The 20,779-nt window shown below is 39.3% G+C and overlaps 2 protein-coding genes across 2 annotated transcripts in view; both read left to right on the top strand.

Annotated features, from left to right (window-relative positions):
• The first annotated feature begins 4,085 nt into the window (after positions 1 to 4,085).
• calm3b (calmodulin 3b (phosphorylase kinase, delta)) lies at positions 4,086 to 7,924 on the top strand. Its single transcript, XM_046868031.1, has 6 exons — positions 4,086 to 4,425; positions 5,221 to 5,251; positions 5,342 to 5,485; positions 5,562 to 5,668; positions 5,768 to 5,903; positions 6,188 to 7,924. Exons 1-6 carry the CDS (start codon positions 4,423 to 4,425, stop codon positions 6,214 to 6,216), a joined length of 450 nt encoding a protein of 149 aa, XP_046723987.1. The 5' UTR covers positions 4,086 to 4,422; the 3' UTR covers positions 6,217 to 7,924.
• A 2,284-nt stretch (positions 7,925 to 10,208) lies between these two features.
• The window catches only part of pcxa (pyruvate carboxylase a), a 165,740-nt gene continuing 155,169 nt past the window's right edge, over positions 10,209 to 20,779 (top strand). Inside the window, 1 exon segment of the mRNA XM_046868027.1 lies at positions 10,209 to 10,614. The gene's annotated coding sequence lies outside the window, so the exon portion shown is untranslated.

Here is a 20,779-nt window from a genome sequence, read left to right as displayed (position 1 = left end):
TGTACATAAGTAGGTTTTTCTGATATCAGTACTTCACTATTTTTTTTTTGGACTTTTAACTTTTACTCATTACATTTTTACACAAATATCTGTACGTTCTACTTCTTAAATTCTTAAACCAGTTTTGTTACTTTAGTTTTATTTGGTATATTTGTTGACACGATCAATATACTGTGTGTGTGTGTGTGTGTGTGTCTATATATATTTATTTTTTCTTCTCACGGCACACCATTTTCAGCCCATCAACCTATTTTTTGTGTGTATGTGGCTTTTTTTTAATCTACCACTGGTGTAGCATTTCCTGGCTCTCACACACCACAGACATAGACCGGTTTACAAAGCCAACAAGCAACGCAGAAGGCAACAAGAAGTCTGGGGGTAACATGGATGAGGCAGAGGGAGTCGGTGATTTAAACGTGACTGAGAACAGAAAAGTTCCTGATCATCTTTTCTGTGTTCTATATGGTGGTTTTTCAGCCTGGATACATTCATCAGGTAACAACATTTAAAATTATTTTGTGTTAATATGACGTGAGGGCCACCCTCATTTTATTCTATAGGTTCTTTTTGTACCAGTAAAACAGGTCCGACCTCTTAAATTATAACTCTAAAAGGCTTTTTAAAAGTGTGCTTTTGTATCTCAACAAAATGCTTGCAGCAGATTCTTGAAATCCTGTAAATTGTGAGGTGGGGTCTCAATGGCTTTTTTCAGCACATCCCACAGATGCTCGATTGAACTGAAATCTGGAACTTGTGGAGTCAAAGTCAACTCTTTGTCATGTTTCCTAAACCATTCCTAAACATTTTTTTACAGTGTGGCAGGGAACATTCTTCTGCTGAAAAAGGCCACTCCTGTTAACATGAAGAGAGGTATGAGGTCTATAACAACTTTAGGGACTTGTCAACATAATATAATCCAAGGCTGCCACACAACTTTCACCAACTTCGCTACCAGGCCCCCTTCCTTCATTGCTCCATGGTCCAGTTTTGATGCTCACTTGCCCATTCTAAGCATTATTTGTGGTGGGCAGTGGACACAGCTACACTATATTGCCAAAGGTTTGAAGACACCTGGTCATAATTATGCTATGTGCTTCAGATGTTCCAGTAGATGTTGGAGTGTTGGCTTGTGGAGATTTGTGCTTAGTAAAATCATGTCAAGTCAAGTCAAGTCAAGAGGCTTTTATTGTCATTTCTACTATACACAGTGGTACACAGTACACAGTAAAAATGAGACAACGTTTCTCCAGAACCCTGGTGCTACACTAAACAACAAACAACAAAACAACATTAAGCTAAAACACAAGTTACATAAAGTGCATCGAGTGCAACCTGGTGCAAACAGTGCAGACAGACAGTGCAGACAGACGACACAAGACAAGACACAAAACCTTATATAGCGCCGACCAGTAAACCTACTGTATACTAGATTATACAGTACTGTACAAGAAAACTGTAAAAACTATACAAAAATATAAACTATATCCCAGAAGTGAGTGTAAACAGTGTAGTGCAAAAAAAATACAGCAGCAGTCGAAGGTGCAAAAACAGCATGTAAACAGTATAATACAATGAAAATCATAAATGTGCAAGAACAGCAGTTGAGAGTGGTACTGTTAAGAATAATAAATAATAAATAAATGAATGGTGGTGGAATGGATTGAGATGAGTGATGAGTGTGTTAGGTGTTAAGTCCAGGAAAAAAAATGTTTTCAGTTCGTTACACACATTTGAGTGAGTGTGTGTGTGTGAGAGAGTTCTGTTTCAGTTCTGTGTGTTGAGAAGCCTGATGGCTTGTGGGAAGAAACTGTTGCACAGTCTTGTTGTGGCGGCCGAATGCTTCGGAACCGTTTTCCTGATGGTAGAAGTGTAAAAGTGTGTGTGAGGGTGTGTGGTCGTCCACAATGCTGTGTGCTTTGCGGATGCAGCGTGTAGTGTAAATGTCCATGATAGAGGGGAGAGAGATTCTGATGATCTTCTCAGCTGTCCTCACTATCCTCTGTAGGGACTTGCGGTCCGAGACGGTGCAGTTCCCAAACCAGGCAGTGATGCAGCTGCTCAAGATGCTCTCAATGGTCCCTCTGTAGAACATGGACAGGATGGGGGGAGGGAGGTGGGTTTTCCTCAGCCTTCTCAGGAAGTAGAGACGCTGCTGGGCTTTCTTGGTGATGGAGCTGGTGTTAAGGGACCAGGTGAGGTTGTCTGCCAGATGAACACCAAGGAATTTGGTGCTCTTGACGATCTCCACTGAGGATCCATCAATAATCAGTGGAGATTGGTCGCTCTGTGCTCTCCTGAAGTCCACAACCATCTCTTTCATTTTGTTCACGTTCAGAGACAGGTTGTTTGCTCCACACCAGGCAGTTAGCCGTTGCACCTCTTCTCTATATGCTGACTCGTCGTTCTTGCTGATTAGACCCACCACGGTCGTGTCATCAGCGAACTTGATGATGTGGTTCGAGCTGTGCATTGCTACACAGTCGTGAGTCAGCAGAGTGGCTGACTGGGGGGCCCCAGTGCTCAGTGTGGTGGTGCTGGAGATGCTGTTCCCGATCCTGACTGACTGAGGTCTCTCAGTCAGGAAGTCCAGGATCCAGTTACAGAGGGAGGTGTTCAGGCCCAGAAGGTTCAACTTCTCGGTCAGGTGCTGAGGAATGATTGTGTTGAATGAGGAATGATTGTGTTGAATAGTACTGTAGATTGTGTTAACACAATAGATTGTGTTGAATAGTATCATGTACTGATAAAGGTGAGTTAAGGAGGTCTGGGATGCAGTCAGTTTTCCAATTCACCCCAAAGGTGTTCAATTGGGTTGAGGTCAACACTCTATAGCAGAAGATCTCCCACTTTAACCCATGCAAACCATATCTGCATGAAGTTTGCTTTGTGCACAGGGACACTGTCATGCTGGAACAGGGTTGGGTCTCAAGTTTAAGTGAAGGGAAAATTTCATACTAGTGCATCCAGAAACACTCTATACAACTGTGCACCCTCAGCTTTGCTATAACAGTTTGGGTAAGGACCACATATGGCTGGGAAAGTCAGGTGTTCCAATAATTTTGTCTGTATAGTGTGTGTATGCAGCAAAGATGATATTCCCTGTGTTCTGTGTTCTGATCCTTGGGCACGCCAATTTACAGGTCCTTCCTTGGCCACTTTTAGTAGGTAATAAACCCTGCATACCGGGGACACCCCACAAGACCTGTTGTTTTAGAGATCTGACCCCATCATCTAGAATAGAATAGAATAGCCATTATTTGTCAGATATACATTACAGCACAGTGAAATTATTTCTTCCCATATTTCAAGCTGGGGGTCAGAGCGCAGGGTCAGCCATGATACGGCGCCCCTCAAGGGCCCAAGAGTGGCAGCTTGGTGATACTTGGGTTTGCACCTCCGGCCTTCTCATCCGTAACCCAGAGCTTTATAATTTATAATTATAATTAGGTCTTTTTGAAAGTCATGCCTTTAAGCTTGCCCATTATTCCTGCTTCCAACACATCAATTTCAAGAATTGGCTGTCTAATAGATCCAAACCCTTTGGGGGTTGCAACAAGGTATTTTATGATTCACTTAAACTGGCAGACGTCGGACCGATGCATTAGTGAAGACTACATTGGATTTTGAAATGCAGAAAATGACTGATACCATGATCACAGGGACTGTAGGACACTGCGTCTGAAGTTTATTGTGCAGATGTAATGGGGTAGTCCAGGGCCAGGTTTGAGAACTTGCCTTGTAGAGGAATGTATATGAGAAGAGTGAGGCTCCTATCAATAGTGCCAACTATGACTGATATTTTTGTGACAAGACATAAGTATAAATCGTTTGGAAATAAGATGTAGGCTACTTAGACAAGTCTTTGACCCCATCCCTGAGTTGTTACCGCAAAGGACGGAGTCTTGTCTCTTTAAGGATGCGGCGCATCTCCTCCTCCCTTCATGGACTCCCTGACGCATTGCAGGTGGACGGGAACCAATCAGTTCGTCCCGTTCTGGTCAGCTGACGCGCTTCAACCGCCGTTTATATATAAACCCACCGCTCGCGCTGTTTAAACTTTTGAGGCGGAGGTTTAGATCGTTTATAAAGCGTGCAAGTGACATTGCCTGCTATTAGACACGGAAAGGAATATTCAATAATCTTTATTTTTACGTTTTGTTGTATTCTGGTATTTCTTCACCCTCCCCCCGGTTATTATTTCGGGTTTTGTTCGTTTTCTTTTTGCGAGCTTGGCGCAGGCGCACCATAGCGACAGAGCGGTTGCTAGGGGGTGCGGCGGCCCGCTTTTTCCGACCCAAGCACGGAGGCGGAGTGATCCTGCAGTTCGGGCGCACAGCGGCTAGCTGCGGGACGGAAAGCGGAACCGACAGGCGGATTCGGTGTGGCGTACTTTATCCTCCTTTTGAATAACCAACATTAACAATGGTAAGTATTGGTTTGCGTTGAAAATTAAATAATATATATTCGAATGAAAACGTATCTTTTGTGATATAAATAGCTGGGCTAACCAGTAAATTAGCTACCATTGAATAGACTGCTGCAGCGCATTACCCAGACGGCTAGCTAACCTTCAGGCGCAGGATGCTAATCCGTCCGGTGTATCGTTCTGATTTTTGGAATGAGAATGAGTCTAATGGCTTATTTTTCATTCAAAGGGCATTCAACCTCAACTCCGAGAGCTACATTGCTAAAGCTAATTGCGCGTATTTAATATGAAGAGAGTGCTAGCTGAGCTAAGATGCGCAGTAGACACCTTACATCATCAGGTCATCAAATGTAGTGAAATACCTGCCTATAATATACCGGGTCGATAATTATTGTGTAATTGAAAGAAATGAAATGAGGGTTTAAACTAATCCGGTTTTCACATCAGGACATTTCAGTGGGTTCCTTCATTCCTGAGGTTCCTCCATTCATGTTGCCAGAAACCGCATTAATGGTGAATTTCCTCACCAAAGCTGTACATCATGCGTTACTTTGGTTCCTGTGCAGATGCAAATCAGGCATCATGTCATTTAAGTGCAATGAATCGCCATTAAATCACGGCTGACTGATCCGAAGGGAGTGTCATCACCTGCCTCCTGAATCCCATCCAACACTGGAATGCAGCTCGGAAGCATCACATGTTAAACGGATATTTATGATGTTTACAAAGCCGGGTTATTATCAAATAATAAAATCGTGGACTACAATGTTTCTGATTGTGGGTTGCTTCAACAGGCTGATCAGCTAACCGAGGAGCAGATTGCTGGTAATTAAACGTTAAACACTTTAATCCGTTTTCATCATTTGTGTATGGATGCCATATACTGATTTAATGCTCTTTTGTATCCCCCCCAAGAATTCAAGGAGGCCTTCTCGCTATTTGATAAAGACGGCGATGGCACCATTACCACCAAAGAGCTGGGGACGGTGATGCGCTCTCTAGGGCAGAATCCCACCGAAGCCGAGCTCCAGGACATGATCAACGAAGTCGATGCCGACGGTAAGGCGACGTCTACGCGCCCGGCTAGCTATACATCTAGAAGATATTGGTGACCAATCACATTTTGAACTCGCAGGTAATGGGACGATCGATTTTCCTGAATTTCTCACCATGATGGCGAGAAAGATGAAGGACACTGACAGCGAGGAGGAAATCAGAGAAGCCTTCCGGGTTTTTGACAAGGTAACAAGCTCGGTCGTGCCGGGGTGATGACATGTTCCAAATAATATTTCGAGATGGTGGTGTACATATTGGCGAACGGCTGACTTTGTTTACGTTTAGGACGGAAACGGATACATCAGCGCGGCTGAGCTGCGCCATGTCATGACAAACCTGGGCGAGAAGCTGACCGATGAGGAGGTAGACGAGATGATCAGAGAGGCAGATATCGACGGGGATGGGCAGGTCAACTATGAAGGTCAGCATGGTGTTTTAGTTTTGATTAAAAGTAAATTTGTTGCTGCATTGAACAAGGAAATGTTACACCTTGGTCTTGATATAATTTTACTTATTAGGAGTTTAAAAACGTAATGAATATTTGGACACAATGCTAATTGCTGTAGGAGTGACAGTCCATCTTGGACGTTGATATAAAACACTGATGAGCATGTTATGCTGCGGCGTTAGATTTTCTGGTCATTTCTCATCTATAAATTATTGCCTCAAAACCCAACATGAACTTACCAACCTTTCACTTTCCAGAGTTTGTCCAGATGATGACTGCAAAGTAAAACTGGAAACCAAAAGGACTACAGCAGACCAAACAGTGGGCAGCATACTCACTGTCAATCTTCAACAAGCATTCACACCATCCTCCTCCTGCTTTCCATTTTCGTTCTCACTCCCCGTTTTCCTTTTTGTCCTTCAGTTCAACTCTCCTCCTCTGCTCTGCTTGTATTCCCCCCCAAAGGAAATTGTTTACCCTGGTCTTCATCTCATTATTCCATTAAAAAAAAATCAAAGAACTGTTTACATATAATCGAAGATAAGAAAAAAAATAATTAAATATATAAAGTAATACATGTATCAATATTTCGAAAGTTATAGAACATATACTATGGCGAACAGCAAAATGCATGCTTTATTTGGTTTTGGCATGTTTCTGTGCTTCTCTGCTTGCCTTGATTTCGAACTTGCTCGCTCTCCTTTAACTCTGCATGTTTCTCATGCAACCTCTGCTCAGTGGTCTTAGAACTGTATGGTGAACAACCATTCATGGATTTCAGGGGCTTTAATGATTAAGTGGTTCAAAAATATATAAAAAAAAAATCGTACTTGTGTTGGTTGAGTAGCTGCAGTTTAGTGTAATTGAGTTCCGTAGTAACTAAGCAGACTAGATACTGAGAACCTTTAGGTGTGTGTGTGGGGCGGGTTAAAAAAACAAAAAAACACCAAAAAAAAAAGCTAGCAGATTTGGCCTAGGGTTGCCCAGGCATGAATAGGGGAGCAATATTAAGCAAGGAATTGTACTACTTGTGCACTCCAATTAGGAAAGGACAAAGACAGACACTAAGTTTTAGTCTTAAACACAAGCCTGTTCTTAAAAAGCTCTGTCCTGAATAATGCCATAATCCGTTCTAGGCTAGAGAGGTCTGATGGCTCATGTCGGAGGATTTCCCAGCTTATCAACACGTTATAATTTTTTTATTTTATTTGTTCTGTAGGCAGAGGTTAGTCGTTTCGAGCGGTTGCAGTGTGTAAGTTTTCGTATTGACGATGTAAAATAACTTCCATGTGAACGTATGGTCTTTAGATTTCTATGCTGCACTGTGTCCAAGACCATCCATTCATGTCCTGTAGCTTATTCAGTGGACCATTTCTGGGTTGGGAATAAACGCATTTAAGCCGGGTACAACATTCTTCCTGCAAGGTATTGGCAAACGTGCAATGGTGTACATGTAGAAAGCATGCAATTAGAGAAAACCTGACCTTTACTGAGGAGTAGTGATGATGCTTCAAGGCAGGATCGATTCGAATCGCCCAATACCATCGTTGTACATCATTTGGGAAAAAAATTCAGTCTTTGTAGCACCTGTGTAACACTTGTCCAGTTAATAATGAGCCAAATTATCAATTCAAGTTGACTGTGGAGGCTGGTGCAGGGACAAAGCGCCTGCAGGAAGGGTGATGCGCTCTGCTTAAAATGTTGCATCCTCTATAGTGACAATCTGTCTTTTCTACTGTTATGAATGTATTTTTTTAAATGTAATTTTAACTGTTAATTCTAAGGGCTGGTTTCCCCAGAATAAGGCCTGACCTTGGACTAAAAAGGAGTTTCAATGTAGAATCACTGGCTTAGGCTAAGATTGGGCTTAATGCCTGGAAAAAACACCCTTCCTTCTTTCCTGCTCATATTGTCAATTAGGGAACATTGAAGGTATGCGTTCCATTGCAGAACTGTTATTCTTGCTAAATAAACTTCTGGGACTTGTGTTTCTATACTGAGACTCTTGTCTTTTTATTGCACATTTATCTTTTAGGACAAAAAAGTGTCATTTTGCAACGGTTTTCTCACTCTTTTTTCTCTCCCCCTCCCCCCTTTGCTCCTGATCTTGTTGTTCTTGGCTGACTGTACCAGACTGATCTCACAAATCTGTCATATGGCTTTGATTTGTGAAATAAATATGAGGCTTTGGACTTTTATCACTACAAACAAATAATAAAAATGCATCTTGTTAATGGAGACAGTCAATGAGATTGTTCTTACTCTGTAGAATGGTTACAGATCACATTTCATTCTACCCTGGATGATTGCAGGGGCCCTTTTTAAAAAAAAAAAATTATAATTTTCTTTATGCATTGGCGCTAACGTGTAAGTGATACCTGTAATTAAGAAGTGAGCAAACTGCATCCCTCAATCGCACATGCTTTAAACAGTGTCGAGTCAGGTCATCTCAAATAGACTTGCTTATGTCTGTAAATTATTCCGACATGCAACTTGGAGGCCTTTTTATAGCTGGGTGGCTAAATGGTGTGTTTGTATTGTACTGGTATTAGTTCTAGTTTTCCATTTCTCTTTCTTCAAGTTCCCTTTTTTTTTTTTTTTTTTTTTTAAAAGTAAGAACTACTAATGGTTAAAATAATGACCAACCTGAGTGAGTGTCCAGGATCAACAGTATGATTCATGATACGACGCAACATGTTGAATGAATCAAACTTGAACAGAATGAGGAAGGTGAATGCTGGTCTGAATATCAATTGGTTGATATAAATAGGTCCAGATCTTTATGTAAACAGTGAAATAAATTGTACGTTGCTCAGGATAAGGGTGTCTGCCAAATGCTGTAAATGTAAATTTTCTGTAAAAAAAAAATATAGAAAAATTATGCTAAGATAATGTTGAAAATAAAATGAATCTGTTTTGCAGTCACAGAGCAGAACATGCTTTAGGTCAAGGCAAGTGAAGTGTCAATACCTAATTGGTTAATTTGGGTTGATGCGTTGATTTAACAAGCAGCAGTCATAAGATGATATTGATCATTATTGTTTGTATAGAATTGGTTATAAATTTGATGAAAAAGGAGACAAGATGCGAGAACTGATGTGTAAATGAATTCGGGGGCTGTGTTAGAGATGTCTGGTGGCTCATGTCAGAGGATTTCCCTGCTAATCAACACCTTATTAAAATATGGGTTTAAAATTAAGCTTGTCACAGTCCAGACCTGTCGATCATTACCGGCATTAACTTCTACAGCAATTTGAGCTACAGGAGCTCGTCTGTTGGATCGGACCACACGGACCAGCCTTCGCTCCTCATGTGCATCAATGTGCCTCGCTGGTTGTCGCTGGTTCACCACTGTTCCTTCCTTGGACCACTTTTGATAGATACTGACCACTGCAGACCAGGAACATCCCACAAGAGCTGCAGTTTTGGAGATGCTTTGATCTAGTCGTCTAGACATCACAATTTGGTCCTTGTGTCAAACTCACTCAAATCCTTACGCTTGCCCATTTTTCCTGCTTCGAACACATCAACATCCACTAACAGCTGCCATGATGAAGGTTTAGTGTTATAATGTTATGTCTAATCAGTGTATAGTTACATTTTATCTGCACTTATTGGTTTGCACAATTGCTATTATTTGTACGTCTGCTGCATTTTGTTGCTGTCTGCCTGTACTATGCAATGACAGTACTATCTATCTATCTATCTATCTATCTATCTATCTATCTATCTATCTATCTATCTATCTATCTATCTATGTAATCTTATTAATTTGCAGTAGTCATATATTTATTTTTATTGCTTATAACTGCTTATAAATTTGTTTTAAAAGGAGAAATTTGTCTGCAAGGTATATAAGTATGTAAATATATACATTTATATAAAAATTATTTAATAGTCTATCAGTGATTAATCCTTAACTCGGATATATAAACTAGGAAAAAAATCACTATCATTCATAATTAGTAGAAGGAGTCTGATCAATTTTGCTACAAATCAATAAAAAACAACAACCTGAATTTAACCAAATAAAAGCAGAATCCTTGTATATGTCTGTTTCCTTCTTTCTACCAGCGATTGGTAGCTCCTGGGCGCTTAGTCCCGCCTATCTAGGAAGCGTAATGATCTGTCCAATCACAGGCTCTGAACAGAGTGTGTTTTGATTGACAGCGGTTTTGACGAATGGCGTGACGCCTACGTCCGAGCCAGCCAATAGGATCAATGACAGATCCTTTAAAAGAAGTTAGTTCCGGGTTTTCCTTTCTAGCCAATCGGCGCGCGCTTTACAGCCTGATTCACACGAAGTTGCACGCGATGGAACGTGTCCGTGCTGGAAACCAATAGCGGGTGATTTCGACTCAATATGGAGTAGTGGCTTCCAGAAAGTTCACATATTCCAGTTTTGCTTTTGGATCCCTTTCAAGACTGGCAATTTTTTTTTAATAATTAAAGGCATCATTGTGCAGTGCCATAATTATAATAAGCGTTCACGAGCACGCTTCATATATCGTGATAGTCGAGTTGCATTGAGAGCACTGCATTATTTTTTTTTTTGCTTTGGCGTACGCAGGGTTTGATATTCACAGAAAGTTACGTCGGATCTGGGCTTTACAGGTCTACCTTTTCTTTTGAGACTCGTGATCGGTTTCCTGGCACATAGTTTTCCTTGGTGCAGAAACATAAGGTAAGTGTGCACGCATACATTCATTCATAGATGCATGCATACATCTTTTTTATCCATTTATTCATTCATCCATTCAACACATTTTCCCAGGTGGCATATTTTGGGAGAGAAATGCATGGAGTGTTAAAGCTGCCTGTCACTGTTGGCTAATGTATATATTTTTTAAGAGCAAGGAAGTCAGGGTTGCTTTTTTTCTGGTTTGCAAAACTCAAATGGCAAGAGTACCTTGACACTTCCTAACTATAAATGCACGACTTAGAACAGATGTTTCATGAGCACTTTGATGACCCAAAAGGAGATATTATTTAAAAAAGAAAAAAGGACACAAATCGAGACCCTGCACCCCCTTATTTTCCTTCTTACATGGTAAATCTAAGTTAAAATATTACCAGTAACTCTACTGGTATCTTGGATATGACATGACATCTGCTATGAATAAATACTTCCACTCCTGGAGTAGGAAGTTGGAGTCGCACACATGGCAAGAGTTTCCTTTTGCGGCTGTGTCTATGGTTAGTCTCCATGTGCATGTCATTTTAAGCAATAAAAACAATCCATGTAGAATAACTGTTTGATATTTCTAGTCCAGGGTCCTTTTAAAGTACTGAACTAACCAAGGGATGCTTCAAAAGTCCATGACGTATGAATATGCATGAATATGCATGAATATGCTAATTAGAAGCACCACAATGCTCCCCTTCATCACGAAAAATAGATATTTCATTTTGTTGCACAGAACATAATAGTATCCCAGATTAACACGTTCCTGTAAAATCCTAAGGTTCTGGACGAATGTATAATTTGAGCAGTGGCATGCCATGCGGTCAGAGTCAGCAAAGCCTTCTCCTCTGGCATAAACACTATCAGAAGCATTTACAACCTCACCTACATTTACAACCTAAATTCTAATATTTGTTCCATGAAATTGTATACATTTATTCTCAACAGTTTATTCTCTTCATGTCGTAGTGTTTCTCTTGGCTGCACTGCTTCCAGTTCGTGTATGTGGATGTTGGATTATTATTATTTTTGTCCAATCAGATTTCAGCCTCTATGTGCTCCCTTGTCAATCTAATCTGCCTAGGGCCTTCAGAATCAGTACTGCTGGCCCTTTTACCATAGAGAACATTAGCAATGGATCTGTTTCTTAACCAATCAGATTTCATATTCTCCTCACAGGGCAGCTAGCTGGCCCAGACAAGTGTCAGCATTATTCCGTCCTCTGATTGGTTGGTCAGAGGAAAACTGTTAAAGCCAAGTTCGACTGGCAAAACATGTGTGTAGTGATCTTCATACATTATTACATTCCGATGAGACTTAGACTTTTTATGCCTACGGAGGAAGAGAAGATTTTGAAGAATAGCTAGACATTGTGAGGGGGTCCGCCAACCCCAAAGCTAGCTAGCTTGTTTCAGCCCGGGAAAGGGTTTGTTCACCATTTCCAGACCATTGAATACAAACGATACCACTGGATTACAGCCTCTGATGAGCTGTTTTTATGATGTTATGATGTTTCTAGATGATGTAGGTGGTACTGTTGCGGTGGTAGTGTAGAGGTTTGGAGTCTTAACTGGGTTTATTGCTTTAGTAAAACGGTATTCACCCCCACCCATATATGTAATGTCACCTGTTGTCATTGCGTTTTTGTATTTTATTGATGGTTTCTATAATTGCGACGTGATGATGGTGGTATTAAGAGATGGATTAAGTCTGGAAAGTCCTCACTGAAGGCCCGGTACTAAATTCATGGCCCGCCACTGAATTTGAGTATTGTGATTTGTTGGAAATTTGCAAGTCACAGAGCGTGTTTATGTGCACTGGTTTGTTCTTATTTATCAGTGTAGTCAACAAAGTGACTCATAATAAATGGAAAATCTTCAATTATCCATGTTTACACTGCGAACTTTGCATGACTTTTTATACGAATGAAATCATGCGATACAACTTTATTAGTAAGAATGGTATTTATTACTCTTGTGCCATTTTTACATAATATTTAAATTAGTTAGTAATTGCTGGAGATGTGTATTAAGATATAACTAGGTTTCTGGGTAAACATCTTTGCTCAGGGGAGTCCAATAATTTCCACAAAGGGCTGGTGTGGGTGCAGGTTTTTATAACAACCAAGCAGCCATTTATTCCAACCTGAGAGTCAGTGAAAAAGGAAATTAGATTTTTAACAAGTAGAATCTGTTGTGGCTTGGTTGGAATGAACAACTGCACCCACACCGTCCATTTGTGGAAAAGATGCACCCCTGTCTTAGCTAGCATATGGAATGAATGAAAAAGAATGGACTGCAGGCATTCTGTGCTGCCACTAATTTATTTTCATAAATCAAACCAACATGTTTTATTCTGCTTTTGGCATAGTAATTTGCCTACAGTTGTTCGATTTAGTTTTAATCCAGTGTGACATGCCATACCTTTTTGTTTGGAGGTCCATCGACTGTTGCAGTACATTTTATGAGAGAAGTTATGACTTGTATCGCTTATGTTATAGCAGCTATAAACAATCATTCTGACCCCAGCTGAAAAATACAGCTTACGTTGGCGAGAAAACGGAAAACGCATTGTCGAATGCTGCATTGTTACCAGAGGCTCTTTCTGGAAATGATCAATGAACTTCTCTGTACAGAAAGCTTTTTAATCCATGTATCGATCCAATACAGGTTTATTTGTATAGTGCTTTCAACAATGGGCATTTTCTCAAAGGACAGAGAACAAAGATAAAGTGGTTATAAAGAATGTGTTGGTTTATTGCCTGTAAGTTTGTAATTGTAAATTATTTGCGAACCAGTGGCGACAGTGACCAGGAAAAACTCCCTGTGATGGCATGAGGAAGAAACTTGAGAGGAACCAGACTCGAAAGTAAACGCATCCTCATCTGGGTGCCACAAATTGTCTGTTCATTATTTTATTATTATTATTATTATTATTATGATCAAACTTGAATTATCTGGCGTATCAGTCATGCTAACCATTGTGAAAATATAGACCTGTGATTTAAATTGCAGCCAGAAATATTGGCAATGCCGTTTGCTGACTAATCAGAAATGAGAATTTAATAAGAAGATATGATGTAAACGTTCGGCTTGAATTAGCCTTGTTAACTGTTGCAACAATCTGTATTTACCCATCAACCAGACCTGCTACAAATGACTTCGGAGCTTCAATGCATGCTTCACTTATGTTCTGATCTAAGTGCATGCACTGCTATTAGTGAGAATTTCTATAAGATTTGAAGGGTCGATAGTGAAGATCTGTATGAAATTAGAGGAAATACTTTAAGGCTCAAAAGGTCTGGTTTTCATTCTTGAAACGTGATTTAAAGCCGAACCAAATTTTTGTCCTGCAGTGTTAAGAAAAGTAAAGCAGCCTGCTTGTTCTGAATACTGACTCGAGCTCAGTCAGTGCTTCACCTCTGACTGATATCTTATGAAGGCCAGCAGGTGCCAGTTAATATGATCCTTTGTCTGTGTATTAAGAAACCCGATGCCTCTAGTTGAATAAAGCTCAAGTGCAGCTGATATTAGGAGAAATTTGTTGGTAGTTTGCCTGTGTGCTTTTTGGACGTGTATTCTAGTGAATTTAGTATGTAGGATCTATACAGCTGTGCTGTTTTAAAAAAAAAAAAAAAAAATTATTGTAGAATTGTGATTTTCTTAGTTTTCTTTGGAAATGGATTTAACCCTGGTGTTTTTTGTTCGTTATAGTGAGGCAGGTGTCATGTATTTACTTGTACATCACAGTAGTGGAGGCATTGCTTTGTTTATTGTTCATGGGGAATGAGGTGTGGCCTATAGCTGTGTACAGAACTATTCAAAAGTCTAGACACATTTTCCTTTCCTTCAAAGGTTTTTCTTTATTTTGATTATTTTTGCTATGACTGCTTTGGACACTTTTTCTCCTTTCTCTGTCAGCCTCATGAGGTGTTTACCATATTCAACATTTATGGTGACTAACTCAATCCTGAGAAGCTCCCAGAGGTGTTGGGTGCTTGTTGGCTGCTTATTCTTTTCTCTGTAAACTTAACTCCACTCAAACCACCTCAACTGGCTTTAGAATGGGTTCATGTGAAAGCAGAGTCATCCGACGCAGCACGTTATTTCTCTCCTTCTTGGCCAAAAAAAAGCTGTTGCATAACTTTGAGGTGTGCCTGGGGTCCTTGTTTGGTTGGAAAACAAATAATGGTCCCATTAAGTGCAAACCACCTACTTTGTCTGGATATTAACAGATCTAAACCATTCCTCTTATAAACTTTCAGAATTTCAACATGGAGAACTTGACACTCTTCAGTATGAGCAGCCATGTTGATTTGATGTCACTGTGTAAACTGTGAAAGAGCTAGTGTTTATAAAGACACAAATTTATAAATCAGAATTTATAAAATTTATAATTAAGGTTAGTAGGGTGTCTTCTGTAAAAAAAAGTTGTAGTCTGGGAGTAACAGGTTGAGACTTGGTCTTGAACAGATCAGAAATATTAGGAAAATCCATACAATGGAACTACCACTTCTTAGTTTTCTTGTACCTTACATTCGTTACAGACTGGTTTTGGTGAGACGGATTGCCAAACTGCTAAAATGCCAAAGTGACCAGTTTACAGCTTTCGTTATCTTGGGTTTTTCCAGTCATTCCGAACTACTTTATTCCTCTGCATGTTGGGGCCGCACAGTCAGAGTATTGTTCATCTGCAGTGGAATGTGATCCTTAAGCTTGGCTTGAAGAAAACAAGGAACTAGGTCATTCTGAGGCATTAGTAGTTTTCCAAGCTTGATTAAAACTGACACCTTTTATATGTCCTGCTGTCAGTGAAATAGTATGCTAATAGGAAGAAGGAAGAAAGGTTTGGATTTTAAAATACCATCATACTCATCCTTAAGAGGCTTTATAACCTTAACTGTGAAAACTATAAAGGAAGGTCATACAGTGCCACCAAGACATTGATTGCTTAATTTTTTTATCTGGTTTCTCTCAAGGTTTCTGCCTCATACCATGTCAGTGGGTTTTTCCTTGGCACAGTCACCACTGGCTCACTCTAGGGATAAACTTATTTTATAACCTCTAAGTATATGGCCTATATCAATGTATATCTCTGTAAAGCTGCTTTGGGACAATGTCCATTGTTAAAAACCATGTACATATAAAGCTTAATTGAATTATAAAATTGGTTTTAAGTTTAGTGCATTTACTTGTAGTTTTGAGACGTTTTTTTTTTTTCCAAATATAATTAGCTTTATTGCATAATGTAGGTATACTGTGTTAGCAATTAAACTGATTTATCACTTATAACTGCCTATAATATATTGGATGTATATATCCCCCCCCCCTCACTTGGTCCTTATGCTCTCTATTATACTACAATGGAATGTTCTATAATATAAAGTGCCAAAAATTGCTGCATCAAAGTGCCTACATGGTCAGCATGGCTGCCCTGTACACCAGCTTCCTCCTGGCTGCACTGTGCTAATATGCAATGCAAATATTACAACCACAGAGATTTAAATCACACAGCATTTCCTGATTTACTTCATGTTTTCACACCAATCAGCCATAGCCATAATCTCACCTTTCTTTTATTGTATAGGTCATGCTTGTGCTAATGTAATAGCTCTGACCCATTTCATAAAAGCTCTAAAAGCGTGCTGTGATTTGTGGCTTCAAGAGGCAGATCCTGAAAATCCTGTAGACTGTGAGGTGGGGCTACAGTGGATCAGACTTCTTTGTCTAGTATATCCTATAGATGCTCAATTCGTTTGTGGTTTAGGGGCACTTGGAGGCCAAGTAAACAGCATTTGTTTCCCATGTGAATCAATGATTCTTTATCCTGTTGCTCGTTTACTAGTTATAATTTTTCTGGCCAAATTTGGCCCTAAAAAAAAGAAAAAGAAGAAAAAAAGTCAGGGCTTATTTACACAGTATTTGATGCATCATTGGTTGATCATTGTGCAAACAAAGTGCTTGACTACCAAGGAATAGTATCTAGTTATTAGTTAATTTACTTAAGGACTGATCATTAGCTGAGAGCTGTTTTATTGTCAGGAACACAAGCAGGTAAATTAGGAAATGGATAAATGACAAATCCTGGGTTCAAGTTTCCTTCATGTTTTCCTGTTTATTCTCACCTCCTAAAAACATGTCGGTAGGTGAATTTTACGTGCTGAATTGCCACCAAGTATGACCAATTGTGTAAATGTCTTTATGGGCTCATGCATCGTATTGGAATGTATTTATTAGAGGTCTCTAAAAAATCTCCAAATAAATAATTGAAAATTTTACATTACATCTAAAATGAATATAAAAAAAGACACTTCAAATAAACAGCACATGATGTGTCGTGTCTGTGATTTGCCTCTAGAGGCCGCTCTTGTACTGTGTAACTCAACCCGGAAAAACTATCGGGATGGTTTTTTGCCAATAGCAGATAGTTCCCGCAATCAACTGAGGCAAATGCGAGTCTAATCTCGATGCACAGCCAACTATATGAGACGCTAAAGATATCTATATATAAAGCAGCTCCTGATGCAATATGATTCACTCCTATTACGATGCGGTCCTATCCAATTTCGATTTAATTCAACGGCATTCAATTGCAGATTTTTTCTTTGGTTCAGGCAGACAGTAAATCAATTTACTTAAGTGCGTTCTGACTTTTTAAACATGGCCCTTTCACAAACACGCCTTTTGTAGTGCAAAGAAGATGCAGCTCTACCTCTGCCATGTTAATCTGTATTTCATGTCACTCTCAGGACATGCCTCGGGCTGCGTAGTGTTCTGATACGTCATATTCACCTAGTAGCAGTGGTGCTGAAAAACGAGGACGAATGAATCTATATATAAAATATTAATCACAAATGATTGGTCGCTTTCTAAATAATAAAGGGAGAGCGCACCTCCTAATAATTATCGTTTTCTACCGATGTTTAGTTTTGCCATTGTGTATTCATGTTCACATTTCTCATTAAAGCCGGGTGTAGCTTTTGACCCAGTGAACATATTTAGTTATTGCCTAAGTGAGGGACTGTATATGATAAGATACATATACACACACACACACAAGGACACTTTAAGGACAATCACGTTAATCACTACGGTCATACGCATCCATGTATATACACATTTTCTCATTTATCGTTATATATTTTATATTTTGTATAGTTTATACTTTTTAACTACCTTCTTATTTTTCTTGGTTTATCTCCTCATTCTATTCCCTTTTATGCTTGAATGCCGGACCATCAGAAAAAAAGCATTTCACTGCATGTCGTACTCTGTATGTATGTGTAAATGTGATTTGAGGTAAGAAGTATGACCTTGCTGCTGCTTACATGTTTTCTCTCCACTTCTGTTCGAAAACCTACTGTTCTCTAGTGCTATTTGTTATGCGCAGTAGAGCTGCTCTTAGCCTTGCCGCTTTGGTTCGAGTCATTAAATGGTAATTCATTGTGCTTCCAGGAGCTGATCATCTATACTCGGTTTCTAGAGCTACCATCTGGGGAATCTGCATAGTCATTGCATTGTGACTGCTTTTGTCGTTTCCCTTTTCCCCTACAGCATTTCATTTCGCTTGTTTATTCAGGTGTGCCTTTCTTTTCACTGACTGCCCTGTTCATCTTTTGTACATCTTTTCAGCCTGATCTTGGATCAACATCACAGCGGTGTCTAGTGATTCTTTTGGTTCCTCTGACCACATGGTTTCTCACAGTGGGGAATTGAGATGGTTTTTCCACTGCAGATACGCCTCTCTGTGGAATTGTACAAAATGAGGCAATAGCAAAACAGGGCTTAAAATGACTTTTGGGTGTCATGAGCTAAAGGGCATTTTGTAAATAATGTCTGTGTAAATTTGCGCTTTTTTTTGGGGTATTTAATATGTTGCAACTCTCGCGATTAGGCTTGCACTGCATGGCCCCGTCGACCTCTTTCAAGTCCACATGTTGGTTTATCTTATCTGAAATGAGCCTGGCAGCAGTTTTTAAAAGCTGGTGCCTGGCAGTGCACGTCGGACGTTATTTGAATTCAAATGCTAATTGGGAAAATGCAATGTGACAATAACTTTACAATTGCATTTCATCTATTTCTGAGCATGAATTGATTGACTGTGAAAATGCGACAGTATTGCGGAAGTGTTAAGAAGAGGTTGGCCGATTTTATCATTTAGCCCATTAATCGGCGCCTACACTGGATTGCTGGAACTTTCGGCTATAGGCAAAAAACTTAAGACTTAATGACGCCACATGCTCTTTGTTTATACACACGAGACTGCGTGCTGCACAGAGAGTCCTATTATGATTTATTCATGAATATATTTATTTAATTCGGCACATTTGTTTTATGATTTAGTACGCTTTTTGAAGATCAGTTATATTTACCTCGAGTGTTATGGTTTTTCTTTTATCCAGTATCCATTTTAAAAACTCATTTGATTAGTTATCGGCAAGTAGGTTCCAACCAAGCTATTGGTATCTGTAAAATCTGCTATTAGCTGAACTCCTAGTGTTAAGCATGTGGATGAGAAAATGTAAAAATTACTAGAAGATTTTCAAATATCAGTTTAGACACTTTGTATTTTGGAAGTCGGCTTACATTTGTAGTCAAAGTGATCTGTGAATCAGAAGTGACCGTACGTTTATATACAGGTTTATATAAAGCTCAATTTTCTACACTGTCCCAATGTTCCTGCTTCAAATAGCTTCAAGAACTGATTGTTCCCTTGCTGCCTAATCTGTTCCAATCCTTGACAGATGCCATTGCACCGAGATACACTTTGCCTGTCTGGGCTTATTTACCCAGAATTTGATGCATCATTGGCTGATCACTGTGCAAAACAAGTGCTCAACTATTATAGTCTAGGAATAAAACCACTATATTTAAGATAATAGATGCAGTCAATTTATTTAGCGACGGACCATTTACTAGCCAAGAACTGTTTCATTGTGTAGAACACAAGCAGGTAAATTAGGAAAAGGATCAATGACCATTCTTGGGCTCAAGTTTCCTCCATGTTCTCTTATTTACTCAAACCTCCTCAAAACATGTCGGTAGGTGAATTGTGCATGCTGAATTGCCACCAAGTGCAACCAAATGTGTAAGTATGTATGTGTTTATGGGCTCATGCATTAGTCTGGAGTATATTGACTTGACCGATTTTCAGATGGCGATAACTAGATTGGATTGTTCTTGCTGACAGATGATTATTTAACCAGTAGTTTTTCAGATGGATGCCGGATAAAAAAACAAAACAATAGGACACTCCATGTAAAATATTAATGAACTTTATAAAAAAAAGGTACTTAATTATTAAAATGTACAGCATGTAATAAATATGAAGATATTAATTATTAATAACTATTGATGCAAATAAAATGCATTTATACTGAAACAAAAAGTAACACTTCAAGTTACATGCAAAAATTATAAAAAAGAGACACTTCACATAAACAGCATGTGGCCCCAGTGATGCGCCTCTAGAGGCCGCTCTTGTATTGTAAACCGCAACCCGGAAAAACTATCGGTATGGATTTTTGCCTATAGCTGATAGTTCCAGCAATCAACTATCAGTGCTGATTAATCAGCAAAACCGATGAATTGGTCGACCTCTAGTTTCAACATGCCATTTTTATTTATATATACATATATATAAATAAAAAAAATCACCTGCCTTTTTTTATTTGTGGAAGCCGCTATACATTTCTAGTCAAAGTTGTATTCTGTTAACAAAAAAACTTTACTGATCCCTTTAGGGAAATTGTTTGGTTGCAATTGTGCACAGTAAAGGATTAAAGTAAAAAAAAAATGAAGTGAAATGAAATATGCACCAGCAGTTTTAACAGATGGCAGAAAAGTCAGACTACAATAATAGTTAATTCACATGTAACTAATTATGGCATGAAGATTGTTGCACATATTTGCCCTAAATATGAACAATACATGAGTGGCATGAAACTCTATATAAATATAACTATAATTTGTTTACATCGTGGACCAGCTGATGGCCTATAAATGATGATAAATATAATTGTGAACTCCAGGATTGCTTTTATCAGAGTGTAAGGAGGATTCCCATTTAGTTGTATTTCCACGCTTCACCACTAGAGGCAGACATACGGATTACCAAACATGACAAGTTACCTATGACATCACAGTACAAAAGGCCAGAACACCGA

This window comes from Silurus meridionalis, chromosome 15 (genome assembly GCF_014805685.1).
Source record: "Silurus meridionalis isolate SWU-2019-XX chromosome 15, ASM1480568v1, whole genome shotgun sequence".
NCBI classification, from domain to species: Eukaryota; Metazoa; Chordata; class Actinopteri; order Siluriformes; family Siluridae; genus Silurus; species Silurus meridionalis.
The sequence above is the reverse complement of the archived record's forward strand: the minus strand, read 5'-3'. Positions and strand labels throughout refer to the sequence as shown.